Source organism: Galendromus occidentalis, unplaced genomic scaffold (genome assembly GCF_000255335.2).
Source record: "Galendromus occidentalis unplaced genomic scaffold, Mocc_1.1 scf7180000077460, whole genome shotgun sequence".
Lineage (NCBI taxonomy): Eukaryota > Metazoa > Arthropoda > Arachnida > Mesostigmata > Phytoseiidae > Galendromus > Galendromus occidentalis.
In genome coordinates this window covers 532,365-552,464 of record NW_003805448.1, presented here as the reverse complement: position 1 = coordinate 552,464, position 20,100 = coordinate 532,365, and the positions used below count along the sequence as shown (strand labels likewise).

Genomic DNA, 20,100 nt, shown 5'->3' with positions numbered 1-20,100 from the left:
GAACCACGATCTCGGAACCACAGCGTCAACATGTTTCCGAATCTAACAAAGGGAATTCAATGAGACTTTCTGGAAGTTCTCCATTCTCATAGGAGCCGCCAAACCGCGGTTTCCATGAGCGCAGCTCGCGTGGCTGAACGGTCTGTTGACTCCTTGCAGCGTTCGAACTCAAGAGCAAAACTTTCGCCCACAAGTGAATAACACGTCGGTTCCGCGGCAGCCGAATGTTCCTCCAACGAAGGCATCTGATTCCCTGGTTGCTTCGAAAATTCCCCTTCTGAGCGGCATGACGACTGACGACAGCATCCGTCGCACATCCAGAGAATCAAAGTCTTCCTCTAGCTCGATCTCTCCGAATAAGGGGATTCATCAAATCGAGACAATCTCGAGACACGAAATCGGCCGTTCCCCTCGCCTCGTCTGTTCCCTCGGCGCGGCGTCAGAGATTTTCACGGGTGGAGGGGCCTGTGAGACCTGAACTCGTGTAACCCTCCGGACAAGAATCCGATTTTGGCTTTCCCCCTTCGCCAGAATCGGGCACTCTCGCAGAAGCTGACTTCGCTCAGGAACAATACGAAGAACAAGGAGTCCCTAGAGATCGAAGTCGCCGCGAGATCGATTTAGGATTTATCCCCGATCGCGGGAGTCGAGCGATCCCGGACGGAAGCGAACACGTGAAATCGTGGTACGGGTTACGCGCGACTCCTCGGGGAGCCGAAATCCTCGAACGGGTCTACGCACGGTGTTTCTTCTTCCATGGGCGCAGATTGAATCCAGTGGAGCATTCCTGTTCACTCTAACCTCGAGCATGACGCTCATGCTGCAGTTTAGAGGAGCATGCTCCTCGCATTTGCTACTCTCCCGACGCTTGGCTTCAAGTTTTAATAGACGGAGTTCCCGAGCTCGTCGAACTGCTTTTCGAGAGAAGCGAAGGCAAGCTGGACAAACGCTACTCTGTCTACACTTTGCCTTCCTACCAACGTTCCACGAGCCCCGGCAGACTTATAAACGCGGAGCTTCAGGTTTCCACCCTATACAGATCTAGAACTGCGCTTTCCTAGGGAAGTCATCCCGATCCGGTGGTTTCAATCGAAAGGTCATCAGATGTTGGAACATCGGATTTCTGATGCTTCACATCCTATTCTGGCATTGAAGCGAAGTTCCGATGCTCCCCCCAAGTTCAAAAAGTTCAATGTCAGCTTCATCCGAAGCTTCGCACATTGAACCTCCTTGAGCAGGAAAAAATGCGTCCCTCAGCGCAGCTCGATGGTTTCTCGATCGAAGACCATCAGGAAGTGAGTGGCACATGGAAAATCTTCGACTATTCCTGATGGCAGTGACTTTCCTTCTTCGATACTGCCCATGGAAGTTTTTGAGAAGAGCGTAGCAAGACCAGACTCGACATCATCGACAATCTGTTCGCAGAGAGATTCGGTACATTTTGTAACCTTGAAAGAAAATCCCAAGATGTTGCTTTCTCTCCTTCCTCCCTGGATCGTTACCGAATCTACTAGAGGAAAACCGCATGGAGTACTCGGTCTTCGCGGCTCTGGGAGCCAGGGGAAATAGCCTCGAAGAGCATCATCGTATTGTAATCGACTGTAGCGACACCTAATGATATGATAGCCTTTCCCATAATGATGCGAATTGGCGACCCGGAGCAGCGAGCTCGGTTTCGGGTTCGCAAACATGCCTTGCAAACAATAAACTGCCGGCTCGGCTTCCAGTTCCGCCGCGCCTGTCCAGCCCGAAACTATTGTCGTTGGAGCGAGGGCCGGAAATTTTTTGATCACGCTCTCGACTAATGACTCCTTGCAGTCGCCACCGACCTCCGTGATTAGCTTACCCAATGTTTCAGCCTCGAGCTCTGGAATCGGCGTGGGAAACATGGCAGCAGCCGTCGCCGGAGATCACGTCAGAGATTCTCCGAGGGTAAGGCCTTCGGCTAGTCGGACTGTGGGGGTCCCGAGAACAAAATCAGAAGGTCAGTTTGCTCCCCCAGACGACGACGTCGTTTGGGAGAGGCATTTGCATACGAACGATCCGGTGCTCTGGGATCGCTTGAAGCACCGGGTCGTCGCGACACAGCGATGGATCCTCGAGAGGGGTTTAGGTAGACGTATGTGTCATGACTTCTTGTTACGCAAAACGTATGAGGGGAGGTACATACGTAGGTTGAGCGCGCGATGCGAACAATTCACAGCGAGGTTAATCAGATCTACGATAAAGGGTCGTTTCTGTCCGTTCACATATCTCGATGTGAGTGGAACCTCTCGGAAAATCTTCTCGTGAGGTGCACGGAAGCGAAATTCTCGGATGAAGCTCGCGCGCCTAGCACAACTCGATGCTGGGCCTCGGCTCAATCAATCACAGGGGCTGATTTCAAAGGCAGTTAATTTCGTCGCTCCCCAAGCGTCAAAAAGCTCATGCTCGTCAGTGTTGTGGAGCGCAAATTTCGTCGTTAGCTTCCTCTTCCGACGCAGTATCCGACGCCAGAGTTTGTTCCGTCGCGCGGAAAAAGACAGAAAAGCTTCTAATGAGCTGTTGGGCGTGACAGTGAATTTCAATGAAGGAAACATCTTCGTGCATTTCAGAACGAGCGTCCTATGTCGTCGTGGGGCGAGCCTCGTTCGTTCGCGAGATGAACGATATTCATGCGGTTCCGAGACACGAAAAGAAAGAGAAAAAAAACTAGATAAGATACCTATACAGTCGACAGACAGAAACCAAGCTGGCTGAGAATGATCCAGGAACGTTTTTTCTGTGTGGTCACGTCTGGAATGTTCCGAAGTAAAGGTATAATAATTAAAGAGGACCACCAACACTAAGAGCACACAGTAGCCTTGCCTTCACGATGTAAGAAATATTTCCTGAATGTCCGTGATGCCGACTACTGTGAAACTTTTCAATTGAATGGATTTCCCCTCTGTGCATTCATCAATATCGCAGTATTTTCTCTGACGGGGTCATTTCAAGGAGCATGCTCACTTATTCTGGAGAGAGGGCCCTGTTTTCGATACGGGGGTGGAGAAATCGAAACAATCACCCGACACTGAATTCCGAATCCTGGGCGGGATGGGGACGAGGGAGGGAACATTCTGGCATGCTCGATATCTCCCGATCGTGATCCAGGAATAGTGGCCTCGAGGACGCGTTTCGCGATTTCAGGAAACCCCTCGGAACAAAAAAAACACGGGCTTGTCCCTGCTGTTGGGGTTTCCAGAGTTTGCCTATGCGTTCACAGACTCCGACCTGGGGCCCGCGCTCACACAAACGAGTCATGAATCGTGAATAAACAGTGGAGGACGATAACAGCGGCAAAAGATGTTACTAGTGGTCGGCAGACAGATGGTCTGCCAGAAGTTCTCAGAGCGAATCTTCTACCCACGCATGAGCTGGCGACCAAATTGTTTGAGGTTCTTCTCTCCAGCAGCCTATGCTCGTATCCCCTCAGGAGTTTCCCGCCGCTTTCTGCCTTCCCGGGTGCCATACGCTCCGGCCGGTCGGCCGACTGGCCAACCAGCCAGTCAACCAATCAGGGGCCCCTCGTCACAATCGCTCCAAAGCGAACAGACGAGATTCCATCATTCGATAGAGAGAGAAACTTATTTAGACTCTTCGAGATAGGATACAGCACGCCACCGACTGGGCGACCCGGCGACCCACGTGAGCAGCCATCACAACGTTGCCTCGTCGTCTCACAGCGTACTCGAAGGCTCGTTCTCTCGAGAATAAAATGAGCAGAGGAGCTTTCTAATGGCCTTGTTGTAGTCGGAGTTCAGAAGCTTCCCTCCGTGTACAATCGACTCTACCGAGGTTGCCGCGAGCTGATCGGCTGCGAGTAATAAGTGACCATCGAATTCGGATGCCGAATTTCACGGAATCGGATCCGAGACTCGTTCCTGCCATGAAAAAAGGGCGAGAATCGATACGAAACAAGAAATCATAAGGGACACCTCGATATTCGATGATTTCTTAAGCACGGTGCACTTCGCTTCCGCTCAAGGATTCAAGGAGGTATTTCGAGCCGACGCGATGGCTAGTTTTACTCATTAAACTTCACGACTAGAAGGGCCCAGACCGGCGCTTCTTGCTCCGTTAAGCTAACACAATCAGGGGCATCGATGGTCCGTCGGATCGAAGCATAGAGAATAGAGAATGATTTCCCAAGTAGTTTGAAGGGTCTCCAGTTTTTTTCGAAGGGATATCAGGGACCTCGAAAGGCACAAACGTCCCAAAACTATCCATATAGCTTCCCTGCGTCGGACGAGTATTTTTCACAAGAATTTTCCGAAAGCATAAAGCCGCAAAATAGATGGTGACTCCGTCCATCGTAATAAGTGAAGAAGGCAACGAGTTGCAAACACGGAGCCGTTTGTGTCGTATGGAGCTCCCAAACAGAAAGAACCAGCGTCAAAGGCGGCCTTGGAAAAACGCTTTCGCGTTTATGTAATACTGGACGCTCGCCTTCGTAATTTGTATACCTGCGCGTCCGATCGCGGGAATAGTATGAGTCATGGCGCAAACGATTATGCCTCGTTCCCATTTTTGCAATTCCAAATCTGTGGACAGGCGATCCAGCCGTTGCGACAAGCCGGTTCCGAATACTTTCGCTTCTCGCGGAACAGCAGAATATTGAATAGTGTTGAGAGTACGGCATTGGATGACTTCACACTATCACGCTCTGTCACAGAATCACTGAATGGCAAGTGGATTTCCAACATAGGCTGTCGATATCGGGAATAATACTCCCTACTCGTCTTTGTTCCACGGTCCAATGGATGAACAGACGATGGGAGACTGCACAACATTTGGGCTGGCTGGAGGAGAGCCTCAGCAGAACATGAGCTCATACGAAGTCGCTGCTCATCGCGTGGAGCCCGGCAACAGCGATTGACGCTTCCGGATCGATCTTGTGGTAGCCGCTCGTTGGTACTTGGTAGTAATGGGAATGCCTCACCGCTTCCTCCATGTTTACAACGACAACAATAAGTGCAACAACTACAGTGATCGCTGCCGGTACCGTGAACAGATTGAAGAGAGGCCGCAGGCCGACGAACAAACGTCCAGTCACTATCGTTGACTGGATGACCTCCTGGGCGGAATGATTCAAAAGACTGACGAGCCTTCCGACGGGATTCACGATCTATCAGCGCGAGCCCAGCTTCTAATTATTGCTGCTGAATTTCTTAACACAGTCATAGGACCTATCCGACGCTTCATTCTTCCTCCTTTTCACTGATTAGGCGGCTATCAAAATATTTCCGCGTGAGCGAGGTTCGAACTGAGCTGCTCTGTCGAGCGCTTACTAAGTTTTTACCGTCGAATTCGTCTCGCGATTCCAGTGGCGTTGGAAAATATTCCGAGACAATTTCTCCCCGCCCGAAATCCATCTCGATCGCCCGATGGCTGCTGCCAAGGTTACTCTCGGTAGCATTTTTATGAGGAATTCATTCAACTCAGCCGATCCGAGACGAGATAGATCTCTTCGAGCAAGTCGAGAGGGCCGAGGAACTCGTGTCGCATCGGCTACTGTTCTCCGACAGAGAAAAATTGCCGACGGATTCCGATCCTCCCGAGAGGATACCCTTCACGAGATGTCATCACTTGTTCGTATTTGACTGTTCCCATCCGGTCTGTCCGTGATTGTCTATACCTCGATGAGGAGCCTTTTTTGGTGCGATTCCGTTGTATCGTCTGGAAGTCGTCTAGTCGCGGAAGATCCCCCATCATTAAAAGATATGAAGTCTACAGAATCCCGCGGCGTTCTTCGTGGCATCGTCCTCGAATCGGTGCTGCGATAATTCTGTCGACAAAATTACGGAAAATCAAATTCCGTTGCGAAGAAACACGAAAGTGCTGAGACAAGCAACGAGAGCGTTCCTTCTCAGGGTGAGCAAACGCTACACTGGAGCGTTCAGGCGACGTCTTTGGAGCCAGAAAGCGGAGAACTGTTATAACAACTTCCCCTTTGCACCGCACCGTAATTCGAACAGAATAAGAGAAACAGTAGCGTGTTTCGCAGTGGGAGGCGGAAATTCTGAAGTCCCCAGTTCGGTGCTGCCGCTGGGCGCCGTGGTCGACATCATCGTCATCCACGCATACGAGCTAGCTAGCAAGCCAGCGAGCCAGCCAGCCCGTCAGTCAGTCAGACAGTCGACCAGGCACCAGCCCGACAACGAGCGAGCGAGAAAGCGAATGGAGTCGAGCCTTGAGCAAAGACCTTAATGTTCGGTCATTTCTGAAAAAATGGGTTCGCTTGAATTACCAACTTCTCAGTCGGTCGTCGGGACGCCGCAGCAGCATTTTGTGGAAGGTCTGAAAGTATTCCACTACTGACTGGGATAGCATTTCAATGTGGAAGACCGCAATTTCATTTTTCACAGACACAACAACATCCAACGAAAGCTCCGTGGTGACCATTCAGCGCCGATGATCAAAGAAGCTGACTCACGAAAGTGTGATCTGTGCGATCCGAGCGTGAACACTGACCTGGGCGAGTGAGCCACCACGCTTTTTCTCGCTCAAAGACTGCTTCCACGCTATTCCGTACATGGTCCGGCGATGAGCCAAAACCTAAACTTCACTTTCGTCGGAGTTGGAAAGAGACGGCACGGAAGTGAAGAATGTCGTCCGAACGGGAGGACACGGGGCTTGTCTTAATCCATGCGTCGGCGCGGGCAGTTCCAATCCATGCATCATTGGTATGAAACCCATTCCGCCGTAAATTCTCGACGTGTGCCTCGCATAAAATTGATGTCTCCTTTGTTTTTCACCGCCATTGGCATTAGGTTCTTGCAATCTCAGCAATCCCATCCGTCCTAATCGCAAGGGTATGACGTTTCCTATCATGACATCATGAGCGCTTCGAGAGAATCGCTATCGCAGGGAAGGGTGCCTTACGCTCAGTTCCATTTTCATGTCGGAACTTATCTGACTGAGTTAGTACGCCCATAAAACAGCTCTCATGAGCGCCTCATTACGGCGCCGGGCAATGTTACCTCATTGCGGAAGCAGTTGTCATGTCCCGCTTATCCTGGACGATATGCCCTCAAATCCCAGGCAAGATGATGCTCCAAGCCGCTGACGAACCCTGTCGACCATCGGGATTTACAGCAATGATCGCTTCGGTAGCGATTCGCTCGCTACGGGCGAGCAGGAAATGACGATGCTCAAGCCGCGTCTCCGAGGCTCGAAAGACGCTTCTCGTGAGTCTTTGCTCCGAAGTTTCGTGTTGATATACCGCGGCTACTGTGTTAAAGCGCGACAGCAGTTTGACCACGGAGCCGTGGTATCCGAGTCGAGAAGTTCGTTTACCGACTTCTTATGACGAACTCACGAAACAACGTCATTCCGTCAAGATTTCCGTTTGACGGGGAGGCTTCAAACGACGGGAGTCAAGTTGAAGTTACAGCACACGCCTTGGCTCAGTGAAAAAAATCCAAAGCGGAAAAACGGCGATCGCGTCGAGCGAGTCGCGCACACTGATACGCGAAGCATTCAGGGTGTCGGCAACGCTTCGGATTTTGGCCTTCGTTCTCTTCTTTCGATTTTCCTCCGTTTTTCCTTCATCGCTTGAAAAACATCCGAATGTCAATCATTCAATCACAAATACAACTTCCATAGAAAAACTCTCAAGATATTATTCGGGGATTTTTTCGTTCGGCGAGCCTGGGGCGAGCCGGAGCAGTGACCCACACACCCTCGCCTATTTCGATCCCTTCCACGATTTTCGGAGATCATGCCTCGAGCCGAGAACCTGTCCTCCAAGCTCGCAGAGAGATTTCATTTTCGTAACCTTGAGTCGACCAGGTGCTCGTCGAAATAAATCATGATTCGTTATTCTTGGAGGAGCTTCTAATGAGCGCCCGATTCAAGGGGGCTTCCTCGACCTCTTCCCTCGAGCTGCGCTCAAGTTCTCGTGCGAAGTCAGCACCGTCCGGCGTTGCCATCGGTTCTGATTCGGTGCACAAAAGTAGGTTCCATTGTCTGAACGCTGGAAGGCTCCACCGAAGCATTCACCAGCGAAGCAGGTGCGGTGTGCGTGCTCCGCGCCTAGGCGTCACCCGTTGAAAAGTCACATGACCTCACGCAGGAAAATGGTAAAAATCACGAGGCGTCTTGGCCTAGATTCACAGAGCAGCTGGCATTGTTGCGGAGTCGACGCTCGAGGTAGGTACGTATGTTCCCCCGGGTCGGATCTGACTGAAAGAGCGTCAAGAGGTTCAAACGAAATCCGCAACGAGCCGTTTAGAGTTGTATCATCGTCCCGATTCCGGAATCACGGACTCACAGCTGCGACTGCAGTCGTTGCGAGAACGCTCACAGTTGAACATTCAGAGCTCCCGCGACGTCGGGGAAACTCAGCGGAAGCGCAGAGGAATAAGTTCGACCGTTGGAAGTGACGATGAGGTTATGGGACTGGCGATGATGACAAAAAATTCGAAACTCGGAACGGCATAAACAAAGCAGTTCCCTCGTTCTTCCCTCGAACTTTTCGCGGACGAAGAAGAGAAAGAACCAAAAAAATCGAGCCAGATAGCTTTCCAGAACAAAGAGCCAATGAAAAACGCTGGCTTGGTGGGAAATAGTTGAACTTATTGCCCGGACGTCGGCGCTGGGAGAAGGAAGCAGTTATCTGAGGTGGTTACGACTGTGGCCGTAAACTGTGAAGCTATTCTACGGCGGCGAGTTTTACTGGATTGACATCTCTCGAGGTGCCCATTGGCCATTTACTGTACCTCGTTCTTCGCTCGATTCCTATTCCTTTTCGCTAGCTCGCTGATTCGTTCGTCTGCTCGCTTGCTGGATGTTGAATGTTGTCGTCCTTCAATGACTCAACTTCTGGTGAGCGACGACGAAAACTGGCCAGCGCTCCACAGAAGAAGGAAGATATTTTCTAACTTCAGCGTTACTCCAGCTGACTATTGCCCAATACGACTTTTTGGGCTCGGAAATTATTTTTCTCGTCCAAGTATCTTCATCCCCCTTGCTGAAAAATCTGAGAGCGTCCCGTGCTCAACATTATGACTCCTCAATACGCCGCAATCACAGAGGAGACACCATCGATTATCCGGGCTGGTAAACGACTTTCTTCGAGTCTTTGGTGAAGGTTGAGGTCCCTACGATTTCCTTTATAGGCAGGGGGAGAAATTGGGTCTTGAATTTGCAGGTCTCCAACTGGCGGGAGTCGCGGAGAGGTTCGAAACCGAAAATCTAATTTTTTCCGGGGAAAAAGCAGTTCGGAATTCAGTGGCTCTCCGCAAGGCCAATCCAAGCTTGGCAGTCATCCGTGGTGCCGGAGACTAAGCCGTGACGATCGATATGAGCACGTATTATTGTGTTCACGGTGTACCGCTTCCAAAAACGATAACTTCTACCATTCGGGTAACAAACGAAACATCGGTACAGGTTTGACAACAGTCGACTGTTTTTGAAGAAGGCACTTTCAAAAATATCGCTCAGAAAAATCGCCCGTTTCTCTATGTTTCAGCTCGTCGAAGCTTAGTTCTCCGAAGACACGTTTCCGGCCACCTGCTCAACGAATCTTGACAGCGGGCCCTGTCGCCGTGACGGCGCAAACCTCCTGATCCAAGATGGCGGCGCCCACTATGGACCGAAAGAAACACACGGTTTCCGAATGAGGAACTTCCTTGGAGGATATAAGGTCTCACTGATATCGTACTCCTCAAAATCCGAGCGAAGTCCACGCGAAAATATCGAGGAACTCGTGTCGTGGTCGGAGAATCATCGAGTCGAATCGACATCTCTCCGTCCGAAACTTGACTTGCACTTCGATTTCACCTTGACGGAGTCGCAAAGCTCCGCTTCCACTAAGACCAGTGGGCACGACAACGGGAAATCAGAAGCCAGAGTCCGAATCGGAATCGAGAGCTGGCGCTCATCATACTCCGCGGAGGGGTCGCCTGATGACAGACTCCCAGTCAGGTGTTTCTCTGATTGCAACTCGGTGGAAGAATCAGGGCGTCGTTCCAGGATCTTCAAAACTGCACATACGTAGAATCGCTTCCGTGGTATTTTAAATCCGCGTCGATTTCTAATTCCATCGAACGCGTCCTCCCTAGCTCTGACATCAGTGGATATTTGATCGAACTCACCATTTTGTGTGCGAATTTGGAGTCTATGTGCAGAGACTATCGAAGATCCAGGGAGCATAATCCAGGGTTTTCAGTGACACTTTCCCACGTCAAGCAAAAGAGAGCTAAGCGTATCCATCCACAGCGATGTAAAGAGTTGCACTCCACCACACCTCAGTTCAGAGGTGCATGAAGCTTGTTATATTCCAATGATGTGATCACTGAGCAAGTTCACCAAGGCCCAACCTCACGACGTCCACAGGGGAAACTTCCGCGGCCAGCAGCAACAGACGGACAAAACAAGGTGCCGACAAACCACTATACTTGCTCGTATGATAACGAACCGATAGTGGAATCGTCCGGCGTACACTCGGAAACTCGTAGACGGACAAAGTATTCCAAATGTGGCTACGTCCGTTGCTTAGTTACTGTAAGTTCGTTCTTGGTTGACTCACGAGCTACACACACAGCCGCACAGGGCCCGTCGTGAAAAGGAGAGGGACTCCTCTATGTGGGCGAGGGACCGCGGGATCGGCGATAGGTAGTCATGGAGACAAACGCAGTCGTCAGGCTGCCGGCCGGCCAGCCAATCAGCCCCTTAGCGACAGTTTATGAAATTCGGCGGCTTACTTGCCAGTTTCTTCCCATTCATCTCGGCATCATTAGAGGATACGAGTATACATCAAACGACAGGATGGGGTCCGGGAACCGGGCAGGACGCTTTTTCGACTCGGAAGTCCATACGAACACGAAGCCCGCTCGAGTTTTCCTCGAATACCGCGTAGTTAAACGCATTCCCGCTTATTGCAGGATAGTGGACATCGAGTTGGAACAGTTTCAGCTAACGAGAATCACCTTTCGGACAGAGATCATTCATCCCCCAATACGGTTGAGACTTATCGCGTGGCTTATTTCAGGAAAGCGGACTCATCGAATGCAGCTCAGTTATCATTTCCGTTGAGAATCTATAATCGGAGAAGTCTGAACATTTTAGGAGTCCAGAAGTTCCGGCAGTCATAGAGAGTTCAATTCCGAGCACAACCTTTTTCAACTTCGGAGCGGTATCGAATTCGAGCAGGAGTCTGCCGGAGTTCGCGCAGAAATTCGAGAGAGGATCGGATGCACTTCGATCCCAGTCAGCTTTCAACCCAATGCCGATCTCCGATGTTCAGGCCTCTGCCAGCTTTGTATGAAGGATTTTGAACTCGTCTGTCCATGGATACGGCACGAATAATTCGCAGCGTTCTGGGCGGATGAATGGGTGGATGTTGTGAACATCAATAGAGTCAGTGAAGCTCCCAATTTCGCTTCGACAAGAATGAATGCGACTGCGATGCCTGCCGAGAGCCATGACTTGAATTCCCGCTCTCAGCCTGTAGAACCCGTGGATGGAGGAATGTTCCAGTGTCACAGGGAGCGCTCAGCGAGTATTTACCGTACGCGAGCTACCGATCGGGGCGAAGTTCTGCACGAGTTTGGGGAAAGTAATGATTTCCAACCAGTCAGCTCTGGGATGGGGAGCTGGTACCCGTCGGCGTGACGGAACGGATGACTTTCATTCCGTGAGATCAGCAACAGGAGTACCAGGATGAGCATTCCGAGTCATCACAAGGGTCTCTCGATCCGAGATTCCGACTGGAGTTTCTCAGAGAACGACGTGGCGGATCGAACAGCTTTCACCTCGACATCCTCTCTCATCTCCGGGATTACGCAGTACTTTGCGCATCTGTGGGACGTGAAGGGTGCCGACCGCGAAGCCTCGGGAGAAAATTGACTCTCCAAAAAACTTTTCTCGACTAGATCAGAGGAAGAGCCTGTGAGCGAGCATCGGAAACGGACCCAAGGTCGGAATCAAATTCCAGCTCACCGCTTTCGATCTGATGAACATTCTGTGAAAATCCTGCTCGTCATAGACGCTGAGCAATTTGAATCATCTTCTTCGTTCACTCATCCCTAGCTTATCATCGCCTCGCCCGAAATCATCGTTTCGAACACCTACTGTTCTGGAGCATAGAAGCGCAAGAGAGTCGGGAGACCGCGGAAGTTGTTTGGAGAGATCTAACTGGCGCGGCGTTATCCTAGTATCGGTCATCTCCATCGTAATCGACAGAAGCGATTACGAGCAGATGAGATAGTACGGGGCGATTTGGATGGTATGGCTCCCGATAAATTCGATTCTTTGAAAAATTTCGCGACGAGATGTCGCATCCTTTCTCCTGCGACGTCTTGCTCGATGATTGCATATCTGCATGCCACTAAGAGTCGTCATCGATTTACTCTCGGATCACGGTACACCCGAGTACTCTACATCACGGTAGGCCCGATGCCTTGGCTCGCGGGGAAGGAGGGATTCCTAGACGAGTTTCTCTCGGGAAGCTCTGAAGGAACTCGCTCTGTGAATGCTCCCCGAGTTTTTCCAAAGTGTACCCTGGGTAGGCGGAAGCTCCACTTACCCCGCAAGCGTCGAAAGTATCCCCGCACCATTGACGAAAACGCCCCCTAAGATCATATCTTTCACGAAATTCGGCGCTCATGATCCCGGGGGATCGGAGCAGAGTTCACAGTGTCTTGCGAATTCCCGACACAAGGTATCACAGTTCAGGATCAAGAGAACGCCTCGCCTCCAGGAGACGGGCCGAGAGCCGGATGCCGGCCGACACGTTCCGCCGTCAAACATTCACTAGCTTGTCAGAAAATTCGAAGCCCGCGAGCGCACACGTGCAATATGCACGACTCGGCTCGCACAGATGCCACAGCGTCATCATTTTCGCGCGAACAAACTGATAACGGCAGCACAATCATCAACAGCAGTCTCAAAACAGTGCGCTCTCGGCAGCACTTCGCTTCGGTCTATTGTTTTTCTCTCATTGCAGTCGGCGATCAAAGCTAAGTTCCGCGAAAGTGTGATGGGCCTACCACGAATGAAGCGACCCGCCAGCAGAGGTTCCGTCAATCGAATCAACGCTTCCGGACTATCATGTATGCATTCGAGTGATTCCCGCAAGGAAAAGGAGAAAGACAATCGTATCACCAAGAGATACATCTTCAGAAGGCGACTCTGTACTCAGAATGATACGAATATCACCGAAGAAAAAATTCTCGAACTACTTGAGCTGCTTCGGACAGGTGAGACAATCTGTGTGTGTCACCGGCCGTCAATACCGATTCTCCCTACCGTGAGCCAGCCTGACGGCGGAATTTCCGAGAGGAAACTCACTCAGCCGTAATCGTTTGCAGGAATCGAGTCGGGTAACTCCAAAGAAATCTCTGAGGCACTCCACCAAATACGTGGTGGATTAGCCTGTGCGGAACACGTCGATACGGCCGTGAGCGGGAACATCATGTCCCTGATGGATTTCTGTCTCGAACAAGACGAACTTAGCATCAAATATAGCGCTATATGGATTCTGACAAACATCGCCTGTGGAGACTCAGACTATGTCGCGATGGTCGCCGCGCGGCTCGAGAAAATATTGCCAATTCTGAGGAAGGACGTCGTCGACGAAGAGGTGCTCGCCCAGGGCCTCTGGCTGCTCGCGAACGTTGCTGGGGATAGCCCAGACCATCGAGACTCGGTCGTTCACCACTTCTCATTCGACCTGCTGGGGGACTTCGTGAGCCAAAACAGTTCTGCGCAAGTTCTCGAAAATGCCGTTTGGCTCCTCTCGAACATCGCTCGGCAAGGACCTCGAGCGGACCAACAGATGTGTCAGAAAATCCTCGATATCCTGAACAAAGTACTCGATTTCGAGCGTTGCGACTGCAAGGTCATCTCAGAGGCCTGTCGAGCTCTGCTCAACGTCCTGCATAATTTAGCGGAGCCGAAGACGCTGGAGCTGGCGACCAAGTCGCGTATACTGAGTCGCATGGCTCGCCACCCGAATCTCCGGCACTGTAATCGATCGTGTTTCGGTGATCTTGTACTGCTGGTCGCCGACTTTCTTTCGGCTGACAACCATTCTTGCCAAGTCTTCATCGACCAAGGAATTCTCAATGTTCTTTCGATTGTCATGCATGAGGAGATCAGTGAATTATATTATTCCGCGTGCTTCGCCATCGCGAACGTTTTCGCATGCAGTTCCGCACAGATACAGTGCGCGATCAACAACAATCTACTGACGGCCGCCATCTACCACTTGGAGCACGGAGACTTGAAGGTCCAACGCGAAGCTGCGATCGCTCTCTGCAGTTTCATCGGGAATGCGCACGACCGACAGATACTGCAAGCCTTCAATAAAGGCTTGGTCCCGCCGATGGTTCGAATGCTGAGCAACTTCGACGCCAGCATCGTTTACGATGTCCTGGCATCGCTAGTCAACCTGCTCGACATTGCGAAGGATTTGAAGATGGAAGAAGACTTCTTGCATGAGATGTTGGATTGTGACATCGAGAGAAAATTGCGCCGTCTCATGGAGCACGGCCACGAGCAGGTTTCAGAACTGGCTCGGAGCTTCATTCACGTGCATCTGGTTCCACGTGGTTTCACGACGCACCCAGAGGAAGCCTTTGCTTCCGAAAAGTTCGCCATCCAACAACCGAGTTGATTCTTCTCCGGAGAGCTTACTAAGAGCTTTACACGTCTCTTTGTTGTCATGTACGGGCTAAGATTTGTTCGGTACTATCTTTGAGCTCACGGTCGTAATCGAAAGCACGATTTTTCAATTTTTTGGTGTATCTACGTATGTTGCTGAGCGAGCCCACGGAGGATGCGAAATCGAATCGGAAGGGTCAGCTCAGAATATGATCTCGACGTGCCCGAGACGTGACGGCGACCACCTTGAGCGAGGCGCCAGGCGAAGTGCTGGTGAGGGAAGAGATCCCGCCCCATCTCCGCGTAGACTGGACCATGTGGTACATATAACACTGTGAATAAACTCCGACGCTGGAAGTTCGCTCTATTCCACTATCCTCCTTCGACGTTCGGCGATCTCCCGGCTCCTTGTAGGGGCAATCCATTCGCGGGCCGAGAATAACACAAAGTCGGAGCCGACTGTAGGTAGGAAGCCTTAGTAGATGCCCGACATGGCTCATCGATACGTCATCGATCTGGCCCTCAAGACGCGGCACGGTCAACCGCGTATTGAAGGCTAAACATCGCTCAATACGTGGCGCAAAGGGACGCAGGATACCCACGAGTCGAGTGGGGCCTTCGATTGGAAACTTTCTTCGGTAATGGGCATCGTGAATGAGTTATGATTCGATTGTCAGAGGTACAGTGAAACCTCGGTGCTTTAACTTGATCCATTCCAAAGAGCCGCTCGCTAGGCAAAAAAAATTTCGTCGTACGAAACCGTAATTCTCCGTGTCGCAAGCATGCTCCCGGTGCTGCCTTCAGAGTTTAGAGCCCTCCAGTCTGGCCCAGGAAACCATGAAACGTGGTCGAAGGGTCCAATTCCCTCTCCCGGAATAAAAATGTTTCATAGGGGAAGACGGACAACTTTCATTAAGCGAAATGGGGATTCTTATCCTAAACAATGTTTTCGAGCGCGGAAGTTCGTTTTCCGAAATGGTCGTTTAGCGCGGCGTTCCGTGAACGAAGTTTCACTGTACAATGAATCGCGATACGAGAGCCCACATGAGCTGTACGAAAAACATGTTCCCTCTAGGAATTGGAATACCGACGCGACGATGGGGTGCTCAACCGGATATCCGTAACGACGACGGAGAGCGCCATACTATGGCCTTGATATCTGCTCCGAACTCTTAAGGAGTTTGCATAGTTTACAGATGGATAATCCCAAATAGAGCAACAGCTAGCCGTGGCTCTTTACCTGAGAGAGTCACATGTCCGTCGTCCCAGCGACTAAAGGGCAGCTTCCACGAAGGACTTCACTCATGAAGATATGGTGGGCTTCCAGATAATTTCGCAGACTAGAAAAACGCTGGAAATACCCTAATTTGCGGAATCGAACACCGCTCCTATAGAGGCATACACCGGAGGACTCAGCAAACGTCAACACTGGGCAAGGGCTGCGAGGAGGAGGGATTCCGACTCCAGGCTTCGGAACTCCGGGTCGCGGGCTCTCGAATCTCGGCTTGATCCTTTTCGCTTCAGTCGAAGGGTTAGGCTCGCACCGCACCGTCCGCTTATCTGATGTCTGGTAGCCATCCAGAAATGCTTCCTCACAACGAGTCGTCTTTCCGTCGATGAAAGCGTATAGGGTCGTTGGAGCCTCAATCCTGATCTCAAGAGACTTCTCCGTCAGAAAGATAATTTCCGTCTCGTTTCTCTTCTCTCAGAGTTTCGTTTTTCAATCGATTGCCGTAAAACAAGTAGGGAACGTTCCCGAGCACCAACGGCCGAATCGGCCTCGAAAATAGCAGACGACAACTTTTGCTCTGCCAAGGATAATTTCAAACAATAATGATTGATAGAAATCTATGCGATGCTCTTGATCATACTGGATGCTTAGCCGTGACGAAACTGCCGAGTCTGCCGTCTTAGATCACATCTCCTGAACGATTTAATAGTAGGTACTATGTCACGGGTCGAAGCTCGACCCCTCGAGAGTGGAATTCACGAACTGGACTCCACGAAGTGCATAGAACTCCGAGGGAAGCCACTCCCAGCAAGGGTTGTAAGACGCGCGAGCTATTCGACTACCCGGCAGTGCCCTCCACCCGTCTGCGTGATTGCTAGATATCAGCTGTGAGTTGAAAGAGACGCCAGCCCATGTTCTTCGAATTCTCGGCTGAATTTCCGTCCGAAGTGATTTCTCTGTGGAATCCCGCATCGGGAAGCTCACTTCTCGTTATAGCCACGGATCCTCCAGGAGTAGATGAATCCTGATATTCAGGCGTAGGTTCGGGCGACTGTCATCCGTGAGGTTGCTGCCATTCACCCGAGCTTGCTCTGGTTCGGATGTGTTTTTCTAGCATCTCCTATCGCAAGGGCGATTCCCGGATGGGCTCTTCTCGTGTGTGAAGAGCTGTGAGGACCTCTCGTCGTTTCCTCTCCCTCGACGGATTCAGAAAAGAACCTAGAATGGAGACGATCAGTGGCCACCGCTTCTAGGCCTCTGATTAGTCCTGCGGATGAGCTTTAGGTGGAGAGGTTTACTCGGGGCGCCAACCATCGAACATCAACCAGCTTGTCTGAAATTTCTCGACCCGCGAGCTCTCACTCGCAATATGCACGATTCGGCACGCACAGATGCCTCAGTGTCATCGATTTCGGGCGGTCAAATTGATATCGGCAGCACAATCATCAACAACAGTCTCAAAACAGTGCGCCCGGAGGCGACGCTACAATCGATCGTTTCGCTCAGATAATTACAGCGAGGGATCGGAGATAAGTTCCGAAACACTGCAATGGATCTCCCACGGATGAAGCGACCCATTAGCAGGATCAACGACAATGAAATCCATACCTGTGGGCTCCCTTGTGGGCTCGATGACTCCCGCAAAGAAGGGAAAGAGCTCAGAGATCGTGTCACCAAGAGGTATACCGTTGAAAGACGACTCGGAGCCCAAAATAACGTGAATATCGCCGGAGCGGATCATCGAACTCCTTGAGCCGCTTTGGTCGGGTAAGACAATCGACGCAAGTAACTATCTGGTCGGTAACTGAACGACAGCGTCACACACACCGCACCACTTATGGAATTCTCATGAACTGATGGTTACCCTCTTAACTACAGACGAGATGGGTTTACCGAGCGATACAGCAGCGGCAATCCATCCAAGGAGCAGTCCGTTCGTCTGTCAGTGCCGCAGAAAGCCAGTGACTCAGACGACCGGATCTCCTCGAGAGCCGTGAGGAGTATACCGACAGGTAGCCGACCGGCGAGTGGACCAGATGATCGCGATGTGCTAATCTAATGAACTAATGTGTTGAAAACGTTCGCGAATCTCGCATATCACTCAAGCCCGGTCTCTCCGACGAGTCTTTCCGAGTGGTTTGCTCGCAAACTTGTCGCTTTGTCCCAACAGACGGCTTTCGGAATTTATGATCGTGTTGCTGTCGGAATCCGGATCCGTCGGAGATTCTCGGAACCAGGGTCCGGATGGCAGCTACTGCCTGAACTCGGAACTCACTTCAAGTACCTACGTTTTGAATAACATCACGAAAGATGAAGGTACCTGCATCGAGTGTTCCGAAGGGACTCAGAGGGAGACTCTGCGAACATCGGTCGGTCGAGAGGCTCACCCAGGACGTCCCGAACGAGATACAGAGAGCTCACTGAGTGAGAAGCGAAACTCGATGAAGACTCGTCGAGGAAATTCCAAGTCGGAATTCTCTTGAGAACCGACGCAGGCGGCGACACTCCTGCATCATCTCTCGATGCCTATTCGACGCCATCGGACGTAGTATGTAACCGGCCGTCGACATGCCTTCCTTCTCTGTCACTCACTCATGCTAGACGATGAGAATTTCCTGGATGAAATTACTTAGCCGGAATCGCTTACAGGACTCGAATCTGGTGACTTCGAAGCGATTTCCGAAGCACTACATCGAATGCGCGGTGCATTGTGTTAGAAATAGGGGTTTCGATTAGATAGTGAGGCTCTGAGCCCCTTAGCTTAGAGAACCGACTACGGGGTTCACCCCACTCGTGCATTGGGTGCGGTGAGCTTTTGATTACAGAACCCCGACACTTAGCTAGACGAAGAGGACTCCGGAGCCATCAATCAATCAAGTCCGATCTGGACTCCTTCGTCTGCCTAAGGGGGTTGAACCCTAAGTAGATCAACCTAGGAAATCAAGCATCCTCTCGGAGGACAGCTCTCACCCTCTATACTAGATTTGTATTTAGGCAGCGCCTAGATAGAAATAAACGACGAACACTGTAATTGCATCCCCGAGCTGCTACTCTGCGTCTTACTGCGTGATCAAAGCCCCTGAGCTAGTTCCAAACCAAGTTTCCCCAGAACCTGCGATCGACATTTCCAGGTTTACGACGTAATCAGCACTTTAAGCTCTACAAAACAGAAGTTTTAAAAGATTCAACATTCAGGAAGATTGAATCTCAAATACGTCCGGTGAGTACCAGTAGTGTAAGACCAGAGACCAGCTTTCATTGCAGTCACTAGTCCATGAACGATTCGGTCGAAAGCGAAGGTTTCGCAATTCTTAGCAGAACGAACTCCCCAGATCTTCTTGATCAATTCACATCACCTAGTCCAATAATCACAATGTCACTGTCTGAAGATTCCGTGACAGTCCCTAACACTACCACTTCAGCTTCCAAACTTCCGAACTATTCAAGTTTGCAATTAGATTCAAACAGCAAGAATTATGATGCCTGGAAAAGAGTCATCAATGTTCTCCTAGCCAATGAAGAAAATTGCTGGGACGTAGTCAATGGCAGAATGCCTCTCGCTGACAAACTTTTTGAAAGAGCTAACACCATAGCCAGAGGAATTCTCCTCAATTCGATCGATCTAAATCTCCTTCTGCTCAACTTCAATGTCGATGCTTCAGGCATGACCGCAGCAGATGTCTATATTGTAATTCCGGAGCAATTCGAAACCCAGAACGGAACCAGATTCCAGAGCTTTCAGACACTTACGCATCTCGAGCAAAGCGGACAACATTTTCTTTCTGAGACTCTATCAAGTCTCGTTTCCCCCTCGTTTTTTCTCATCAGAGTCCGTCTGCGATGGTCCGTGCAGCACGAGACATTATTCAAGTTCAAGTTTACGATTTAAGAAGTCCGTCTGCGCGAACGATGGCAGAGATCCATGCAGTACGAGACGCATCCAAGTTAAATTTTACGAAATCATTCAAAAAGTCCGACTGCGCGAAATATGGCAGAGATCCATGCAGTACGAGACATGACCACGTTTCTAACTCAAAGACTTTCAAGCTCCGTCTGCGCGGATAATGGCAGAGATCCATGCAGGACGAGACGCATTCAACGATAAAACATAATCACCGACCCAAAGCTAGCCTTAATTTTTTTCCAAAAGTCAATAAGACGTTCGCGAACATCAATCTGGAAAACATAGGTAGCACAATCCTCAACAACAAAACTTTTTCGGGCTTGACCACACAGCCAAG

General features: G+C 50.7%; 2 protein-coding genes across 2 annotated transcripts in view; one reads left to right on the top strand and one right to left on the bottom strand.

Moving 5' to 3' along the window:
* The window catches only part of LOC100903893 (uncharacterized), a 64,837-nt gene extending 52,125 nt beyond the window's left edge, over positions 1-12,712 (bottom strand). The window contains exon 1 of the mRNA XM_029111678.1: positions 12,551-12,712. Coding sequence (XP_028967511.1) covers positions 12,551-12,631 — 81 coding nt within the window. The 5' untranslated portion in view covers positions 12,632-12,712. The remainder of the gene's footprint in view (positions 1-12,550) is intronic.
* Positions 12,713-13,078: 366 nt separating this feature from the next.
* LOC100903750 (importin subunit alpha-3-like) lies at positions 13,079-14,641 on the top strand. Its single transcript, XM_018639836.1, has 2 exons — positions 13,079-13,223; positions 13,335-14,641. Exons 1-2 carry the CDS (start codon positions 13,079-13,081, stop codon positions 14,639-14,641), a joined length of 1,452 nt encoding a protein of 483 aa, XP_018495352.1.
* Positions 14,642-20,100: the final 5,459 nt, after the last annotated feature.